The sequence below is a fragment of the Nematolebias whitei genome, chromosome 4 (genome assembly GCF_014905685.2).
Source record: "Nematolebias whitei isolate Nwh7 chromosome 4, NemWhi1, whole genome shotgun sequence".
Taxonomy (NCBI): Eukaryota; Metazoa; Chordata; class Actinopteri; order Cyprinodontiformes; family Rivulidae; genus Nematolebias; species Nematolebias whitei.
Genome location: NC_056501.1, coordinates 22,821,153 through 22,839,505, shown reverse-complemented (window position 1 = coordinate 22,839,505; position 18,353 = coordinate 22,821,153). Strand labels below are relative to the sequence as shown.

Below are 18,353 nucleotides of genomic sequence, written 5' to 3'. Positions count from 1 at the left end.
CCTCACAGCAAGAAGGTCCTGGGTTCAATCCCTGGTTGGACCTGGGGTCTTTCTGGGTGGAGTTTGCATGTTCTTCTCGTCCTTGCATGGGTTTTCTCCCACAGTCCAAAAACATGCACGTTAGGCCCAGGCCTTCCTTGCAAAAGAGATCTGTCTCTATGGGATTTGCTTGGTTAAATAGGACATACATTTTGCACTACATACAATTATACTGAAATGCCAGGATTTCAATATTTGTTTTAATTTCTTATATATGACTTATTTGTTATATTTTCTGTTCTGTAATGTTCTTTATACAGAATGGAAGGTTAAATAACTGTATAATAAATAAATGGACTTAAAGAATTATTTGCATTTCATGTATTATATTATTTAATTTGTCCCACAGCCCTCTGATAGATTTTAAAATTGACCCTCTCAGGGAACAAGTTTGGGCACCCCTAGGTTAGACCAACAGAAAACAACATTATTAAATTTTAAAACCACTTTAGGGGTCCTGAAAGGTGCATAGTGAAAATCATTGCAGCCATTTTCCAGGATCTTTTAGGTTAGTTTAACAATAAATAAATAAATAAATAAATAAAACGTTGCTCTGATAGCTCTCAAAGGGCTCTTTACCCAGTACTGCTTTGAGCTTATTATGCTTTTTTGGGGGGATCTGGGTCATTTAGCTCCACTCACCAAAAAGCTTCGATTCTTTTGGCTCCCTACACCAAAGTGAAGAACCATTTGAAAGCTGATGGTTCTTTACGGTGAGTTGAGTCAAATGACTGGGATTCCAGAAAAGAGTGTAATTCGTATCCGTAATTCTTTGAAGCCCAACTGCAGGAGAGCAGGAGTTGAAAGTCTATTAAACTTTTAATAAACTCAAAAATAAATATACTGTATTGTATTGATTGTATTCAAGCCAACTTAAGAAAACAACAAAGTATGAAAGGGATTGGTAATTAGTGAGTTTCTACAGGTGTGCTGACAACTAATTGAATACAGGTGATATGTCAGGAGGTGGAAACAGAAATGATTGAGGACAACTTATAGTGGCCATCATGGCCATGATGAGTACTTCACATAACTGAAATGAACAGTCAGAACTATTTAAACGCATGGCAAAGACCAGAATCAAGGTATACACATGTTTTAAAATGATCCAGTGGTGGGAAGGTGTTAATAAAAAAAGTATGAATAAACTGCTTTCTATAGATTTTTGTTGAAATGCAACAAAAAATAATAACATTCAATGAATTGATGGATGGATAGACGTTAACCAATACTTAAACAAGTTAACAGTAAATATCCCAGAGTTAGCCAAAAGGCAGTAAGAGTCTTTCACTGGATGCAAATCAGCACCTTTAAAAGCTGCTGGTCCTATAAACCTGTGGTTCCCAACCCTGGTCCTTGAGGAACACCATCCTGCATGTTTTGTTTGTCTGCTCCAACACATCTGATTCAGTGGTTTAATTACTTCCTTAAGTTTGGCAGAAGCCTGTTAATCACTCTTTCATTCAAATCAGGCGATGGAGCAGAGGAACAACTAAAACAAGCAGGGTGGTGTTCCTCAGGGACCAGGGTTGGGAACCACTGCAATAAACCAAATAATTAGATGAGTTTCCAACTAGCTTTTTGCCTCACATTTAATGTCTCTGTTCTCGGGAGTCATTTCCACTCACTGCTGACATAGATAAATACACAGAACGAGGAATAAAGACAACAATTTGTCAGACAAATCTTTCAGTTTTACATCTGGCGATGTTATTCTCCTACTATGAAGATGACAGACACTAAATAGGAATTCAATTTCCACTCCCATTATTTTTCTCTTCCACACACTGAAACACGTGTGTGTTTGCACACTCACACACAGAAACATAATTTGAGTTGGTGAAAGCTGCGTAAAACAAAAAACAGGACGAGAAGAAATGATGAGAACAAATAAAAATTGGAAGAAAGCTGAAAACATTTCTTTAAAATTGCCTTTTAGGTGAACAAAAACCTGCGTTATAAAGGAAGTGACATCACCGCTTAAAGAAATCTCGTCTTTATTCAAATTTATACACATAAAAATTTCTAGATGCAAAAAGGTTTTGTGTATTAAGTAAAGAACTTTATTTTTTTGTTTCTAATGTGGATCCAATTGTAACAAATACATGTAAAAAAAGGTAAAGAACTGTGAAGGTTACTATGGTTTAAATGACATCAGCCAGTGGGTGGAGAAGAACAAATTTAAGTTTAAAACAGATGTTTAAATTTTGGAAGATGTGTTTTTATGTGTTTATTGGTATTATTTGAGTTAAACCTTAAAGTTGTACTCACTGTTTAAAATCGTCTAACACCAACCTTATCATAAAATGTGTTTCATCTCCTTTTTTGGCTTTTCTTTATATTTATAGCTCCAACATCACTTAAAGTTTGCCATTTTTGAGTTGTTCTATTTCTGCACCAAAGTTCTGTGAGGACGTCTACTCACAATCTGGGTGTTCATAAGGCAGCCAGTGGTGTTTGTTGCTCTGATCTGAAGCGCTCTGGCACTGCTCCTCCCTTGGGTCACTGTAGATGTCCTCACACTCGTTGGTGTTGCACATCTGGAACTGATATGTCGCCCCCGTGCAGGCCCGACCTCCTTTGGCTGGACTGGGAATGTGGCAGGACAGGATGGACAATAATACTTTTACTCATTTAAACAGTATTTCTTTTTCTTCTTTAAAATTGGAAGTTACAATTTCTGCATTCTCTGACCTTGTCTACACTACTTCAGAATAGTTTTTAACAAAATACTTCTCTCTTTGTTTGTATTTCTTTTGTCCAGCCACACGTTCCAACAAGAAGGCTAAAATATACCTACAAACAGTGACGTGCAGTGAGAGGCAGTACCTCTCCTGTGATCAAGACAAGTAAAATACTGACAATGATAAGAGAAAATACATTTGACCACTGACTGTTCTATAAAACTGTTTTTTTAAAACTGTTTTCTGAATTATTTCAACACTTCAATGGTCAAAATCGTGGAATTTACACACTGCCTGTTCAAACAATGCAGGGTGAGGCAGTGTAGTGCTCTAGTTCACCTCTGGGGGCACTGTGTCATATACAATATATGAAGTAGGAAGTTGGCACATGCCCATTGCTGTCTCTCTTTATATAGCCAATACACATGTTTGATTACACATGTGTTACACATGCTGATGTTCTACAGTCTGTTCAATATATTGAATGAATGTGTGAGACATATTTCTTCTTTCTAATCGGTCATAAAAGCACGGTAGAAAATACACAGGGGCGAGGCAGAAAGTACCGAGCTGCACCAATAGGGAGCAGTGCTGCGCTATAGGGACATTGAAACAGGTGCAGTCCTTGTGCGTTCTTCTGTTACGCAGAGGGGCGGGGGTTTAGCAAACGGTACGCTTGTTTAAATTTGTTTAGACAAAATGGGTGATCATATCTCAAAACTAAAGGATTTTTCTAAACTTGATTTTCAGTCAAAACAGAAGGTATTGAGAAAAAAATGCTAAATTGAAATATAAGCTACTATTTTGGGTTCATATATGTGGGCATCCGATTCCAGATGAGTCAGTGCCTCACCTGTCACAAAGCTCACCGCACACGTCACTGCCTACAACATGCCACTAGGTGGCGAGAATGTCTACTTTAATGGTATTACAATATAGAGTAAGACTATGCTTAGCTTGCAAATAATAGCATACCTGGGATTATCACAATTTCTTGTGCGAAACTGTAAACCTCCACCACAGGTGCGGGAACACTGACCAAACTCACTCCATGGGCCCCAACTTCCATCTTGCTTCATGATGTCAGGAGTCAACCAGATGCATTGACCTTTAAAGCAGTGCTGCAACAGAGCAACAAAACATGTCAGTGGATCTAACTAATTTTCCCCAATGTGTGTTTTTTGTTGTAATGTATCAACACCTTTCCTCCGTCCCCACACATCGTTCCATCAATGGGTGGTCCCTTCTTGGTCTTGCAGAAGAATGGATTGTCTGGGTGACTACACCACAGCTGCTTACATGGGTCGAACGGGCGATACTGCGGGGCACAGAGAGACTTCTTATGATTGACGTTCAATGAACACAACGGTAAACAAGAGAGCCGGGATGAGACTAAACACTGAACAAGGGAAACAAAAGAGTAGGGAAGAGAAATGTCACAACAACAGTAGCCACCACAATAATATAACCAACAATAAAACACTGACTCTGAGCGGGGCCACTGCACTTTACACTATGCTTCACTGAGAAAAACACACAGCCACTCATGCAAACTTAACCAATGGATGATAACAAGGGATACAACTCTCGTAGTGTGACAGTTCATGGGTTAATCACATTATTAAGGAAGTTAAAGAGTTAAGTCTTTTGTAAAGGTGAGGTTTCAGTGATCTGTGAAATGCCCCTGGATGCTTGTGGATGACCAAATTCTCCCCCTGTTTGTCTGATGGGAAGCAAAGCTAACAATACCATCAAACTACAGCATTCAGTGTCTCGGGGGAATGATCTCTGTCCTTTCTTTACACAAACTTGACTACCTTTTATGACCCCTGTGGACCTTTCCAAGTCACATGTCATCTGTCATAGCATAGTCATGTGGTGAGTTATAAACAGTGGCAAGAGCTGTGATACGCAATTCTTACGTCAGACTGGAGGATCCTAAAAGCTGAAGCAAAGGAAAATAGCCTCAGTTCTGGTTAAGACATAGTGCTTCGTATGGGAAAAACATTTTTCTAAGCCTTTCTACTTGTTTATGCTGACATGAGTGCCAATACAATGAGACTCTTCCTGCCAGTACTACAGAGATTTAACACAGATTTGCAGGAGAGGACTCAGGATATGGTGCTAATTAAAGTTATGAACAGCACTATATGTGCTGCACAAACAAGGACTTCATAGCCACTTGATCTCCAAGTATGAGCATTTTAGAATCCTGCAGACTTATACCCAAATTATGACGATGGGTAAAACAGAGATGCAAAGAACAAGTGAAACAAAAAGGAGTAACAGTACAAGCACTTACAACTCTGGAGAACAAATAGGACAACAGAATCTGGCAAAATAAAAGAGGGGCCACATGTCTTCCCAGAAGGTGGATAACCTTACCTGCGTTCCTGACTGGCTCGCCTTTTTTAGCTGAGGGGATTGAGTTTGACAAGAGAATAGAGATAATCTAGCAATGCGTGCAAAGCCCCTGATCATGCCCTTAATCAATCAAGCAACAACTTTGCAACAGTGGCTTAACAGTCAAAGCAAATTTGGGCGCAGTAGAAGTAAAAAGATGCCAGAAAAAAAAAATGCTACAGCTGTGTAATGTTCTTTCCTTTTGGCTTTACAAAACACCATTTGTGACAGGTTCGTGTAAAAGCACCGTGGTTCACGGCAATCGTACTGCTACAATAAATAAGGTACTTATTTAGATTAACAATGTTAACATTAAAAATAAATGTCTATCAAAACCAATTACCTGCTTTTAAGCAAGATGTCAATCCCACCAGTGGCAGGGAGAGGAGACAGAGGACATCAGAAGAACGTGAATAGATATGTTTGAGTAAACTGTTTTATCTGAGGGTACTAGATCCCACTTGAGGGCTCAGTTAAAGAGAATAAATTCAGAGCTAAAATAAATCATGATTATATGCTGTACACCACAGTGATGTTCAGAAAATGAATTATTACCTAAAGTACACATATTTAAAAGTAATCTCCAAAAGACTCTCAGCCTTAGCTTTGAAATTGTATATGACCCAAGATGATAAAGCAGGACTAAGATTAACTGGAGGCCATTTCTCCAGAGGACACCCTCAGTTTGATGGTGCAGTTAGTGAGTATTTTATTGTCAAGCCACAGAGATCACTTACCGCGGTGCACATGGTGTAGCCAACACCGAAGTCAAAGCGACACTGTTCATTCATGGAGTAATGCATACCAGGAAGTTGAGGCAGCGACGGCCAGTTGTGGTCAAATGGGTCATCCCGAAGACAATCATAAGAGCTGCAAGAAAAATCACATTTTTTCACCCATTTTTTATTTTTACAATCATTCATGGCCTGATAAGTAATTTTTAATAGAATGTATCGACATATAATTAGGAACCTAATATTTACTTTCTGAGCATTTCAGTAACATCTATTCATATAAGAGATATTTTGCTAACAGAAAACAGGGTTGACTGTACAAGTACATAAAAAATCTTATGTAACTTGTTTACACAAAAATGGTTAAATTAGGGACAACTCTCAGCTAATACATTGCTTTTTTTTTGCTCAGTATCTATAAAGATGACTGAGTTTTTGTTATTTTGAGTTTGTAGAGGTCTATCAGATGTGGCTGCCATCTTGAATTGGTTTGACTACAAATGTTTATTTTCTTCGAGTTTCTATAAAATCTGCCCACTGGTTCATGAGAAAGTTTGTTAACATAGACACATAATCACGCATGCAGGCAAATACATGATTGCCTGGCTTTCATGGCGAGAGGCATTCATAAATGCAGATGAAACAATGTTACGTTATTTTTCTATTTATGATGTTAATAATGAAATGTCTTATTAAAATAACATTTCATTTCTGAAAGACCAAAAAACATTTCACACACACACACAAAAAAAATCAGTTTCAGGTATATTTAAAATCCTAAAGTTAGAGCTGACCTTTAAAAGTCCATTTAATCAAATCCGAATATGCATGTGTGTGAGTGTGTGTGTGTGTGTGTGTGTGTGTCTCACTGAAGGTAGCGTCCAAGCTCCTGCATGCTACATCTGGACCATTTAAAGTAATGGAAGGCGGCTTGCACCAGAGGTGCCATGATGCTGCCCATGGGCACCTCGTCTCCGCAGCGGTTTCCCTGACCGTCATGCTCCATCCCCAGCCTACGCAGGAGAGACGACAGAAGAGGGGTGAAGGGTAAGGACAGGAGGTGAAGAGTAAGGAGCTGACTAAAGGAAAGCAGCGCCAGTTCACTCGTCAAACAATTGACCGCTGCATCAAAACTGGAATGAAACACTGCAATTCTTTAGGAGACAGACTTGTTTTCCTTTTGCTGGCAGCCTACAACACATTTCTGTTAACACTTACACATGTCCAGTTTCATGTGCCACCACAAAGGCAGAGGAGAAACCATCCTCGTGGTTCAAAGTGCAGCTCCTCACAGGATGGCACATCCCCGTCACTGGAGCATAACCTTAGAAACCAGGAGGACATGGGCAACATTAATTCAGGGACTGTCATGAAATACAACAATCTTTAAAAACAAAAATTAAATTTGGACTGATAAAACAATGATTGCTCATTGACTGTGTGGTAAAATGTGCCTTTTTCACTTCCTCAAATGAGGTTTATTTTGGGCTCCGTGGTTAGCACTGTTGCCGCACAGCAAGAAGGTCCTGGGTTCAATCCCCGGTTGGACCTGAGGTCTTTCTGTGTGGAGTTTGCATGTCCTTCTCGTGCATGCGTGGGTTTTCTCCGGGTGCTCCGGTTCCCTCCCACTGAACAAAAACATGCATGTTAGGCTGATTGGTAACTCTAAATTGTCCCTAGGTGTGAGTGAGAGAGTGAATGGTTGTTTGTCTCGTTTGTCTCTATGTGTCCCTGTGATGGACTTACGACCCGTCCAGGTTGTACCCCGCCCCTCGCACAGTGATTGCTGGACATGGGCACCAGCGACCCCCGTGACCCAAAATGGAATAAGCGGGTAAAGAAAATGGATGGATGGATGAAACAAAGGCACAACCATGCTCACATAAAATAATGTGCACCATAACTTAAAAATATATTTAAAAAACTAGCATTCCTTGAAGGACTACAGGTACATACTGTACCATTCTGCCACCTTTCGACTTTAAACCTAGATCTTAGGTTGATAAATTACTGATCAGATTGTGAAACCTTGAGAGATCAGCTAATGGTCGGAATGTGAATTAGGAATGACCCTCGGCTACTAGCACTAGTTTTAGCTCTATATCTGTAAAATTGACTGGTTATGGCCATTTTTGTGATGCCTAATGTCATTTAGCTTTGCCATTCTGTGTTCGTCTGTCTCTCCTTCCTGTCCTCTCAACCAGCCGGTCAAAGCAGATGGCCGCTTGTCCTGAGCCTGGTTCTGCTGGAGGTTTCTTCCTTTTAAAAGGGAGTTTTTCCTTTCCACTGTCGCCTTAGTGTTTGCTCAGGACGGGAAACTGCAACGAAGTGAAGCTTCAACGTGTCTGCTGGCTTCCTTAGATAGAGAACTTTACTAATTGGGTTGTATGTGAATGTTCCTGTAAAGTGCCCTGAGACAATTTTGTTGTGATTTGGCGCTACATAAATAAACTGAATTGAAATGAATTTAGGTGTGGCGGCCCTGTTGAATTGGGGTGGCTCTAAAAGTGAATAGGTTTTAGACGTACATCCAGTGATTACTTTCTGAACATTTCTTTAAAAACCTAACCTCAGGTTAATAAGATATTCTGCTGACACAAAAGGCAAACAAACATACACACAAACAGACAAAAATATTATTACAACAGGTGACAAAATCCTGTTTACATTTATGTGTCTAACTAGCCCTAAACCGTTAGCACACAACCATCTTAGGCTCCCCATGTGCCTCTCTGTCCTGTATTGCCTGTAATTGTGGAGCTGTGGCTGGCCCTTCTCTGTATATTGATTTTCTGATGCTGAAGGCTGTGCCCAAGGGCAGCTGAAGGGCTTGTGGATAGCTAGGCCACTGGCTTTAGAGGCCCGTCCCTTGGGCCTGACTGTTAGCCTGTACTCTGTTGCACACAGTCACTGTGCAGCTACATATATGAGGCAACCGAAAGGAGAGGACAGTTGTCTTTTTACAGCGTGTAAGCTTGCTGCACTTTACAGTATGCTAATCAGAGAGGATGGTGTATGTACCCTGCATGCCGGTGGGGCCAAATTCTTGCCGTGTGAGGAAAATAGCATGATCGTGATACTCGGCGTCCCCCGTGTCTTGCTTCTGCTGTTGAAAGGCCCAGCGGCACACGTTCTCCAGACTCTGAGATGGGTTTCCAAGTTCAATAAGGCTCATGGACTGCAACAGAGAGGGACACAACGAGAAAGGAAGAACACAGTGTGAAGAACTGAAAAACAAGAATGTTTTCATTTCAGGTTTTGTACAATTCTTTAATTGACCCAGTAGGGGGCAGTGTCAGTGTTTTTTGATGTCAGCACATCTTGCAAAGTGCTGAGGCATATATTACTCCAAACTCTACACAGAAATAACAATCTTAAAAAGATGACAGAAATAATAATAAGTCATGAACGAATTATTTTTTTGCATTGAACATGAAATTAAAGTAAATATTAGTGTATAGCTGTGTACTTATCACCAAATCATATCCAACTACTAAATATCTACTTATAACACGTGGCACTAACACCTCAAACACCTAGACTCTGGCATTTCCTTCACTTCACTTCCACCTTTTATGTACCACCTAATTATAATCTCTTCTCAACTTTGTTGGCCTACTTGGTCACGTTCTGCCATCTATATTTTTCTTTTACTTACTTTCTTTGCCACCTTTTACTTTAGATTGACACTCTGCTGTCGTATGTGCACAAAAGTGCAGCTGATTTATAGTAGTCTGAGTGAGACATATGGCTTTCCTCTGATGAAGTGTTAATGTTCTTTGCGCAGTCCTTAATCAGACAACGTTGATTGTACAAGTGTGTGATTTCCCAGGTTTATCAGTTGCTCTGGCATATGTTTAGGAGTAAATTTTATGATCTTTAAAGTGTGTTTGGAGCAGGGTGTTGTGATGAACTGTGTGAGTAAAGTGTGGATGTATGAGTGTGCCTGCATTCAGGGTCGCACATTCAATCTGCGGGCTGTCTGGGTGCAGCTCTGTTGCTACGGTAATTGGGAATGATGGACAGCCGAAGCTTTGGCTGAAGCTGCACTGGGGCTGGCCCAGAATGACCAATATTGTGATGTGTGTGTATGTGTGTGATGAGTGTGTGTTTCCAGACTTCTTTTGGGACTGCAGACAGGGCTGCAGCAGCAGAAGTACATCACAGGACAACTATCCACCAATAAAATCATCTGTATCAACCACTGGGGCAATCCCATCATTCCTTCGTTCCTGCCGTACAGAATCGTACTTCTCTCTTCGGCAGAGGCACGCAGATAAAGTTGCTGTCTTGAATAACAAGGATGCTAGCCTCATAGTCCAGTCTCTTTATGAATGAGGGCGGGGTGTCATTGATTATTTACTTTTGTCTAGACTTCCCATGATTCTGTGCTGCAACCTGCTGGAAAGAACACTGATTACATAACGGGTAAAATTTCTGTGTGCTTTGGAGCTGAACTGTGAAGGCGTGTGACTTGGAAACATTCCCCTGGGATGCTGCATGCTTTTAGTTCCTCTTTTGCTCAGTCCACTGGAATAACAAGCTCTAGGCCGCCCAATGCTCTGGCGAGTGTGCATGTGTGTTTGTTTATGAGTGTACAATTTAGCGGAAGGTACCTAAAGCGATTATAACAAAATCTCAATGCCATAAATTGTGCTGACAAAGTGACAAAAAAAACAACAAAATAAATTAAAATAAATCTGATTTTGTTGCTGAAGGCAACATCATTTCAACTGAATCTTCTCAGAGGGACTTGTGTCCTGTAAGGTCTTACCTTGCCATATCCCAGCATGATTATCCGCACCAGTACAACATTGATTTTTGCTCCCAACGTCTTATCATGGTAGATCTCATTCACCTGGTGTCACAGAGAAAAGAACCATAAAGGCAAATTAGTTTTGCAGTTGATGCAAAAATAAAAAATGATTTTTTTTATTAAAAAGACTAACTCCTAAAACAGATTTATACTTGTTTGTCTAATTTGAACACAAATATAGGTCCCTATTGATACATTGGTGAAGATTCTCAGTCCCTATTATCTCAGTCCCTCTACAACAAACGTTTCTAGACGTCAGCCAGTTCTGCTCAACCAAGCCTTCTACATTATGATTTGTTTAAAATTTTAGTTAATTTCTCATTAATTTTGTAAAAGAAAACGAGATCTCTTGTTTTATCTCCAGTTATGCACTGGTTCCTGTTGAAGGTGGGTATTTGTTTGGAACCAAATTCCTGCCACACATTTTTTTCCTCCTGTCTTTTGCCCGGCCTTTAGTTCAAATAGTGATCTTTGGGGGGTTGTCCGGGACCATTGTAAAGAAGACAAATCTTTTTTCCTTTTGGCTGCTCCCTTCTTCAAGAACTCTGCAATGATTTCAAGCCCCACTCAGCAATTGTTTTACGCCAGATGCTCTTCCTGACACAACCACAGACCACACAGCCCTCTGTGTGGAGTGGGGGCTGCCATCTAGTGCGTCCAGGGAAGCAGATGGGGTTTAGGGCCTTGCTCAAGAGCCCAGGGCGGGCCAATGAAGGTGGAGGTAGACATGGGTGTTTCATATTTTCCACCCATATTTTGATGTTATGGTCAGCAGGAGAACTGAAACCAGAATATTAAATAAAATACCTCATGAAACTGGATGGTTTTTAATGAAACCCTCAGAAATTAATTACTGAAATTAAAATTGTTTTTAGTCAATCTGATTTAGGATGGCCACTATAGCTTATCAACCACAGCAAACACTTTTTTTTAAATGTTAGATTTTCAGATATTGATTGATTGATGTGATAGTAGCTCAGCCATTCACAACACACACTCCAAGCACTAACAAAGTGCACATGATCTTGCAATAATGCAAGAGATCATCCATAACTGTATCATAAAATTTTACTAAAACAGCAATAACTCCATCAGCTGTTTCTTAACTTCTCCTTCAATAATTCCATCAGCTGCAAAACCTTTATCTGCTTCTTCCTTGCGCGATCATACCCATCTTTCTCAGTAGCCACAACGCTAAGGAGTGTGATGTAGTCATGATGAGACCACCATTTGGGTGGGCAAGTCCCTACTACGTATTGATTAGGAGGCGGTAAACCAGTGTCACTCATACTTCCACTTTGAAGCATTGGAGAAAAAGAAAGTACAAAATAATTTGGAGTGTCTAAAACTCAGTTTCTCATGAGCACAAAAGAACAGAAAAGGAAGAAGTTGCAGAAGATGGAAAGGGCCTGATGTAAGGAAAAAGGTAATGTGTTACAGGGGAGTTGCAGAGAACACACACAGTCAAAGACAGAGAGTGAGGAAAATTGGCACTAAAGTTGAGGCCTGCTGTCCTCAGTGGCTGTGTTTGGTGCTTAATGAGGCAAAGGGATGTAAAAACAGACAGCCATAATGAGACTGCTGATGGACATGCTGCGGAGAAACACACACATGCAAACTGTGCACACAGAGAGGGGCAGAGAAAAGAAGCAACGCTGCAGAGACGTTAGGCGAGAGAAAGGTGTGAGGGAGAGTCAAGGAATGCTACTAACAGAGACAGAAGAAAAATGATAAGACGATGAGTACAGAGGGAAAGGAAGCACACAAAATGAGAAAAGATGCATTAAAAAAAAACACATTATAAAGGTATAGAAAAAAATTGCTTGTGAAAAAAATTAAAGCTCTTTTCAATTTTAACGAAAAAGTAGATACTAGTATTTTAAAATAAAACAATTATAATGTTGTTCTTAAAGTAATTTCTTCATCACAAACCAGAATAAAATCAATTACATCAAAAATGTTAACTAGAATTTAAAGTAAAGCATCAACTACTTTCCAAAATGTTCTGAAAACTTATATTTGCAGAGAGAACCTGTCATCTATAGCAGAGAGAAGGAAATACTTGCATAGATTTCTAATCACAAAGTATTGTAGACTACACAAGTATTGCAAAATACATGGACCAGGGTTCAGAACACCTGGATGATATACAACATCTATCCATCCATCCATCATCTGTCGCATGCAGCAGCTTGAGCAGAGAGGCCCAGACATCTCTTTCCACAACTACCTCTTTCAGTTCTTCTGGGAGGACTCCAAAGCATCCCCAGGCCAGCCAAGAGACATATAGTTAAGTGTCAGGGTCCTCCTTCCAGTTAAACATGCCTTGAATACCTTCTTCAGTATACATCCAGACATTCTTACGAGATGCCCGAATCACCTCAGCTAGGTCTTCTCAACATGGAGAAGAAGCGGTTCTAGTCTGAGTCTCTCCAAAATTGCTGAACTTCTCACCCTGTCTGCAAGATAGACCTCGGCTTCCCTGCGGGGAAAAAAAAATCCAAAAGCTGGTATTGGCAAGCTGATTCTTTCGGTCACTCAGAGTCCGGGACCACAGGTCAGGGCAGGAACATAGATTTACCAGTGAACAGAGAGCTTTGCCTTGTAACTCAGCTCCTTTTTTATCACAACAGACTGGTACAGATTATGTTGTGCTGTGAAAGTCTTGATTTGTCTTGCGCTCAATTGTCTCTCCCTCAATCATGAACAAAACCCAGAGATACTTAAACTTCTACAATTTTGGGAGCGCCTCACACCCAACCAGGAGTGGGCAGTCCACCTTTACATAACTGAGGACCATCCCAGCTGTTAACCTCTCCATTGAGTACTACAGACCACTGAACAATGATGCTAACAGAACCACATCATGTGGAAATAGCAGAGAGAATCCTGAGATCACTGAACTGAACCCCACCCTTTGGCTGCATCAGGAAATCCTATCTATAAAAGTTATGGATAAGAAAAACCTGTGACAGTGGGCAGCTCTGGTGTAGTCCGACTCATCCTGAAGAGGTCTGTCTTACTGCCAGCATGCAAACCAGACTATGTATTTATATAACTACAACAGTTAAGTTTTGCTTCCTTTTGCTGCTATTTGCAGATGATGCTTTCACCAGATAAGTTTGCAGGCAAGTGTAAAGCTATTCTATTATTTTCTGTTCTATTCTGATTTTCAGAAGGAAAACTTTCATACCAAAGACAAGTAGAATTAAATTAATAAATTAGATTAAGAAGTATCACAAGAACAGTGAACAGTCACAGTGATTATATCTGACAACACCAGAGTGACTTGCAAAAAATGCTACAGTGACGTACATTTAAATCGTCGTCTTCTTCTTTCGGCTCCTCTCTTCCTCAGGGGTTGGTAATTAATTGCATTTAATGCAATTAACATGTTTTGGAGCTGACACATACTGTAGCAGCTGTGAGTATTTGGCATCAAACTTGTGCTTTGTCTGCGCCTTGTAGTGGGACAAGAAGAACTAATGTAAACATACTGTCATCCCATATGTTACAGGGATATCTGAGGAACTCCAAAGACTTTTCAACAACCGGTATTACAATTTTATGGTGCATTTCAAAGTAAAGTAAAATACTCTAATACTAAATGAGTTCAGACCAAGGATAAAAACCCAGATTCAAAGCGAACAACACAATATGTGTTGTCCAGTACAATCAACAATTTTCAGACTTTTATGGAGGAGAAACACTGAGAAAAGACCCAAAGGAATGAGCTACTTTAAATGAGAAAACCAAGTAATAAAAATAAGTGGGTGACTTCAGGTTTCTCCAATCAGACACCTACAATGCAACGTCAACCTTTCTCCTCAGGTGGTTTCATAACCATTCACACCTTGAAAAATGTGACCAAAACAATTTATGTCTTGTTGTCAAATAACTCACAATTGACAGTGACCTAACCGCATGGTTCCTCTAACTGCCGTACAAATGTCAGTGGTGGTACTCAGGATCACTTTAGTGGTAATTAGAAGAAATTCTGGTATCACCTTTGAAGTCTTTTGGATGAAAGACGAAACGTTTCAACAAAAAGAAACCATCCAGAGGACCTGACTTAACTTTGGTAAGTTCTATTTCGTATAAGCTTCGCCCTTTAAGGTTGTCGCTGATGGGTTATCCTGTTATGCGAAGCATTACACTGAAGCCATCAGCGACAACCTTAAAGGGCTACGCTTATAGAATCTGGGGTTACAGTATGTAACCAATGTTTTACTACCTGGATTATTGAGCATGAATCAGGATATTCTGGTATCACTGTTTACAAGTTAAATTAATAACGACTTAAATATCCATCATAAGGTAACCTGGATTATGAAACTAAAAGCAAAGATAGCCAATCTGTATTGGGCCTTCTAGCAACAAAACAGTGAAGAAATTTGATTCAAGTTGTCCCAAATTTGGATTTAGTTCTCGTAGAGCAGAAGAGCCAGGACTGTAGTGCACATGGTGAGGTTCTCAACAGCAAACACATGGAACCATCACATTTTGAACTACACCAGATGCCTTCTGGTCATCTCAGTGTCATGTCTGTAAGGACTGAGGTGGCATGAGAGGTTCAAGTCAGCCAGTTATCTTGTCTCTAAGCTGCCAAGTAAAGTAGTAGCAGTGCAATAACAGTCAATATATGAAAAGCTAAGCCAGCTTTGTGGTTCATTTATGTGACATAGTGTTAGAGTGTGTGCAACCAGTTAGCCATGGGTTTTAGAATAGAGGTGTCCAACATACATTTGATGTATAGTCCACATCAATGCATCTGATTAACACTCTATGTGTCCTTTGATTTCATCAATCATAATCATGGATTGGGAGCTGGGCCGGTCACACTAAGAAGGTTATGAAGTCACAAGTTACAATCTTTTTTTAAAACAAATAATTTTAGGATATGGCCATAAAAACAAGTTCCTCTTTAAGCTGCTTCTGTTGTTCAGAAACATCAATTGCGCAGCCCATTTTTGGTAACACTTTACAATAAGGTACACAAAATTTGATTAACTACTAGAGAACGCCTCAGGAACGAATCAGGAACAAATGAGGAGTTAATATGTAGTTACCCAGTACTTACTGGGGAACACACAGCCAAGCCTTATTACGGGACTACTGGTTAGTTACCTGGGAAATGAAGAGGAACTAATCAGTAACTAATGGGTAGTTAACATGGAAACCAAAGAGAAACGAATCAGGAGCTAATTAGTTAACCAGTACTAACTGGGGAACACACAGCCAAGCTTTATAATTTTTTTTACCTTGTAAACAAAGAGGAACTAATCAAGAACTAATGAGTAGTTACCAAGGAAACTAAAGAGGAACTAATCAGGAGCTAATGGGTAATAAAATCAGTAATCACTAGGAAACAGGTTTTTGACAATTACGAGCTGTGACCTCACTGGTGCAGGGTTTATTCAGAACTCACATGGAGAATTTCTCCTCTGTTTCTGTGGAAACAAACCAGTAGTCCCCTAATAAGTCTTGGCTGTGTGTTCCCCAGTAAGTAATGGTTAACTACCCATTAGCTCCTGATTTGCTCCTTAGGCATTCCCTAGTAGTTAATCAAATTTTGTGTACCTTATTGTAAAGTGTTACCTCAATTTTTAAGAATAAGTGCGCTTTCAGTAAACCTTTCAGGTGAGCAGTGAAACAACTTAGAGAAACAAGAAAGTCTAGTTGCTTTCTAATTAAGAATTTAGCAGTAATCCAATAGATTTTTGTTCAGTCATATTGTAAGCCCAGCTGAGAGGAAAACTGGGTTCTATGGAACATAAAATCTTTTGTTGGTTAGCACTACTGATGCACAATTAAACTTTTTTTTGTTGTTGCTCAGTATAAATACATTAAGGTTAGAATAGTTTTTTTGAATAACATCAGTCAAGTTAATCTGTGTTTCTAAGCCAGTTATAGGTAGCCTTGTGATGAACTTGTGATCTTCCAGGGCACACCTTGCTTATACCGGTAGTTCAACTAAGATACTCTCCATCCTCCCTCAGCTCTGCACAGGATAAAGTCTGCATAGTAAAATCATAGAATACTGATAGGGGGGTCTGGGGGTCCTCCCCCAGAAAATTTTGAATAAAGTAGATGCCATTTCCTGCATTCTGGTGTATTTTAATGGTTGTTTAACATCTAGTTTTACCTACATAAGTAACACTTGGAACACCTTGGGATTCTCCTGGAGGAGCTGGTCCAAGTGGCTGAGGAGAGGGAAGTCTGGGTCTCCCCACTTAGACTGCTACCCCCGCGGATGGATGGAAGTAAACACTTGATTCAATAACTATTTTAGAGCTAATGGCACAACAAGAAGTAACGTGACCAACAACTGATTCAATGAATTAAAAATATTATATATTCAAAGGTGACGATTTAATGCCCACATTAAAATTAAATGCCTGTAACTTAGTCAACTTCAAATGAAATAAGATTATCAATGAATGTTTGCAACAAAGGACTTACTGATTATAACAAAGATTCCTTCAAGAAACCTCCTAATAAAAATCATAGAACCAGTATGACTTGTGCTCATTCTAAATTTGTCACATGGCCTAAATCTCCTAAAGTGAAGGAGAATAATTTTAAAATAATAAATATGATATATCCTGTAGCCATGTTTCTGCAAAGAAGATTATTTAAATTTCATGTTGATTAATGTGTCTTTTGTCAATCAGAAGATGAATCCCTCGAGCAATTATAATTTTTTTTCATGTCAATACAAAGTGTTTGGTCAGACATCAGAAACTGGATTAATCTCAAACTTAACATTTCTTCTTTTCATGCTGATAACATTTTACTTTATGTGGATAACTTAAGGTCAGCTTTCTCTGATGCCATAAATATAGTCGTACTTATAGCAAAGTACCACATTCACTGTAGTAAGAAGAGTGATAATAAGCCCTCCTTCCTGTTTGATGAACGGTTTTAAGTCAAACTATTCTTCATTAAGTAGATTAAAAATCTGCAAAACTGCTAAAATCATCTCACAACAGATACAAACTTATTGTTTTAATTAAAACAATGTTTCTCAAGAAAAAAAACTGATGAGCTTGTCAGCAGGTAAGGGGCGTTTACCTTTGGGACAAATTGAGGTCGTCGATTGGTCAGTTACTGACACGCCTTCTGAGTTGATTGACAGGTCGCGCCGTCAAGGGTCCGATTGAAAAAAAATAAATAAATGAGAGCTGCAGCAGCCGCGCTGGGAGGAGGCGGGGCTGCACAAATGCAGTGGAAGCGCTGCAGTCTCTCTGTGCAGCGCGGAGCTCCAAGTAAAACAGGAGATAAACAGATATTCTGCTTGTGCCCTCACTGCCCTGGGCCCCTTAGAGATCATGGGCCCCTGGGCAGTTGCCCAGTTGCCCATATGGTTAATCCGGCCTTGATGTTAGGCTGATTGGTAACTCTATTGTCCCTAAGTGTGAGTGAGAGAGTTGTTTGTCTTATGTGTCCCTGTGATGGACTTGTGACCTGACCAGGGTGTCTCCCGCCTCTTACACAGTTATTGCTGGATATGGGCAACAGTGACCCCCGTGACCCAAAAAGGAAAAAGCGGGTAAAGATAATGGATGGATGGACTGGAGCTCTCCTTTGACATGTGAGGCAAATGCCATCCATCCATCCATCCATCCATCCATCCATCCATCCATCCATCCATCCATCCATCCATCCATCCATCCA

At 39.9% G+C, this 18,353-nt stretch overlaps 1 protein-coding gene across 1 annotated transcript in view; it reads right to left on the bottom strand.

Moving 5' to 3' along the window:
• The window catches only part of LOC119408792 (A disintegrin and metalloproteinase with thrombospondin motifs 2), a 109,563-nt gene that overhangs the window by 12,223 nt on the left and 78,987 nt on the right, over positions 1-18,353 (bottom strand). Inside the window, exons 5-13 of the mRNA XM_037675637.1 lie at positions 10,635-10,718; positions 8,882-9,038; positions 7,079-7,184; positions 6,730-6,873; positions 5,864-5,996; positions 5,109-5,138; positions 3,925-4,041; positions 3,699-3,844; positions 2,465-2,628 (exon numbers count right to left, since the gene is read on the bottom strand). Of these exons, the coding sequence (XP_037531565.1) occupies positions 2,465-2,628; positions 3,699-3,844; positions 3,925-4,041; positions 5,109-5,138; positions 5,864-5,996; positions 6,730-6,873; positions 7,079-7,184; positions 8,882-9,038; positions 10,635-10,718 (1,081 nt within the window). The remainder of the gene's footprint in view (positions 1-2,464; positions 2,629-3,698; positions 3,845-3,924; positions 4,042-5,108; positions 5,139-5,863; positions 5,997-6,729; positions 6,874-7,078; positions 7,185-8,881; positions 9,039-10,634; positions 10,719-18,353) is intronic.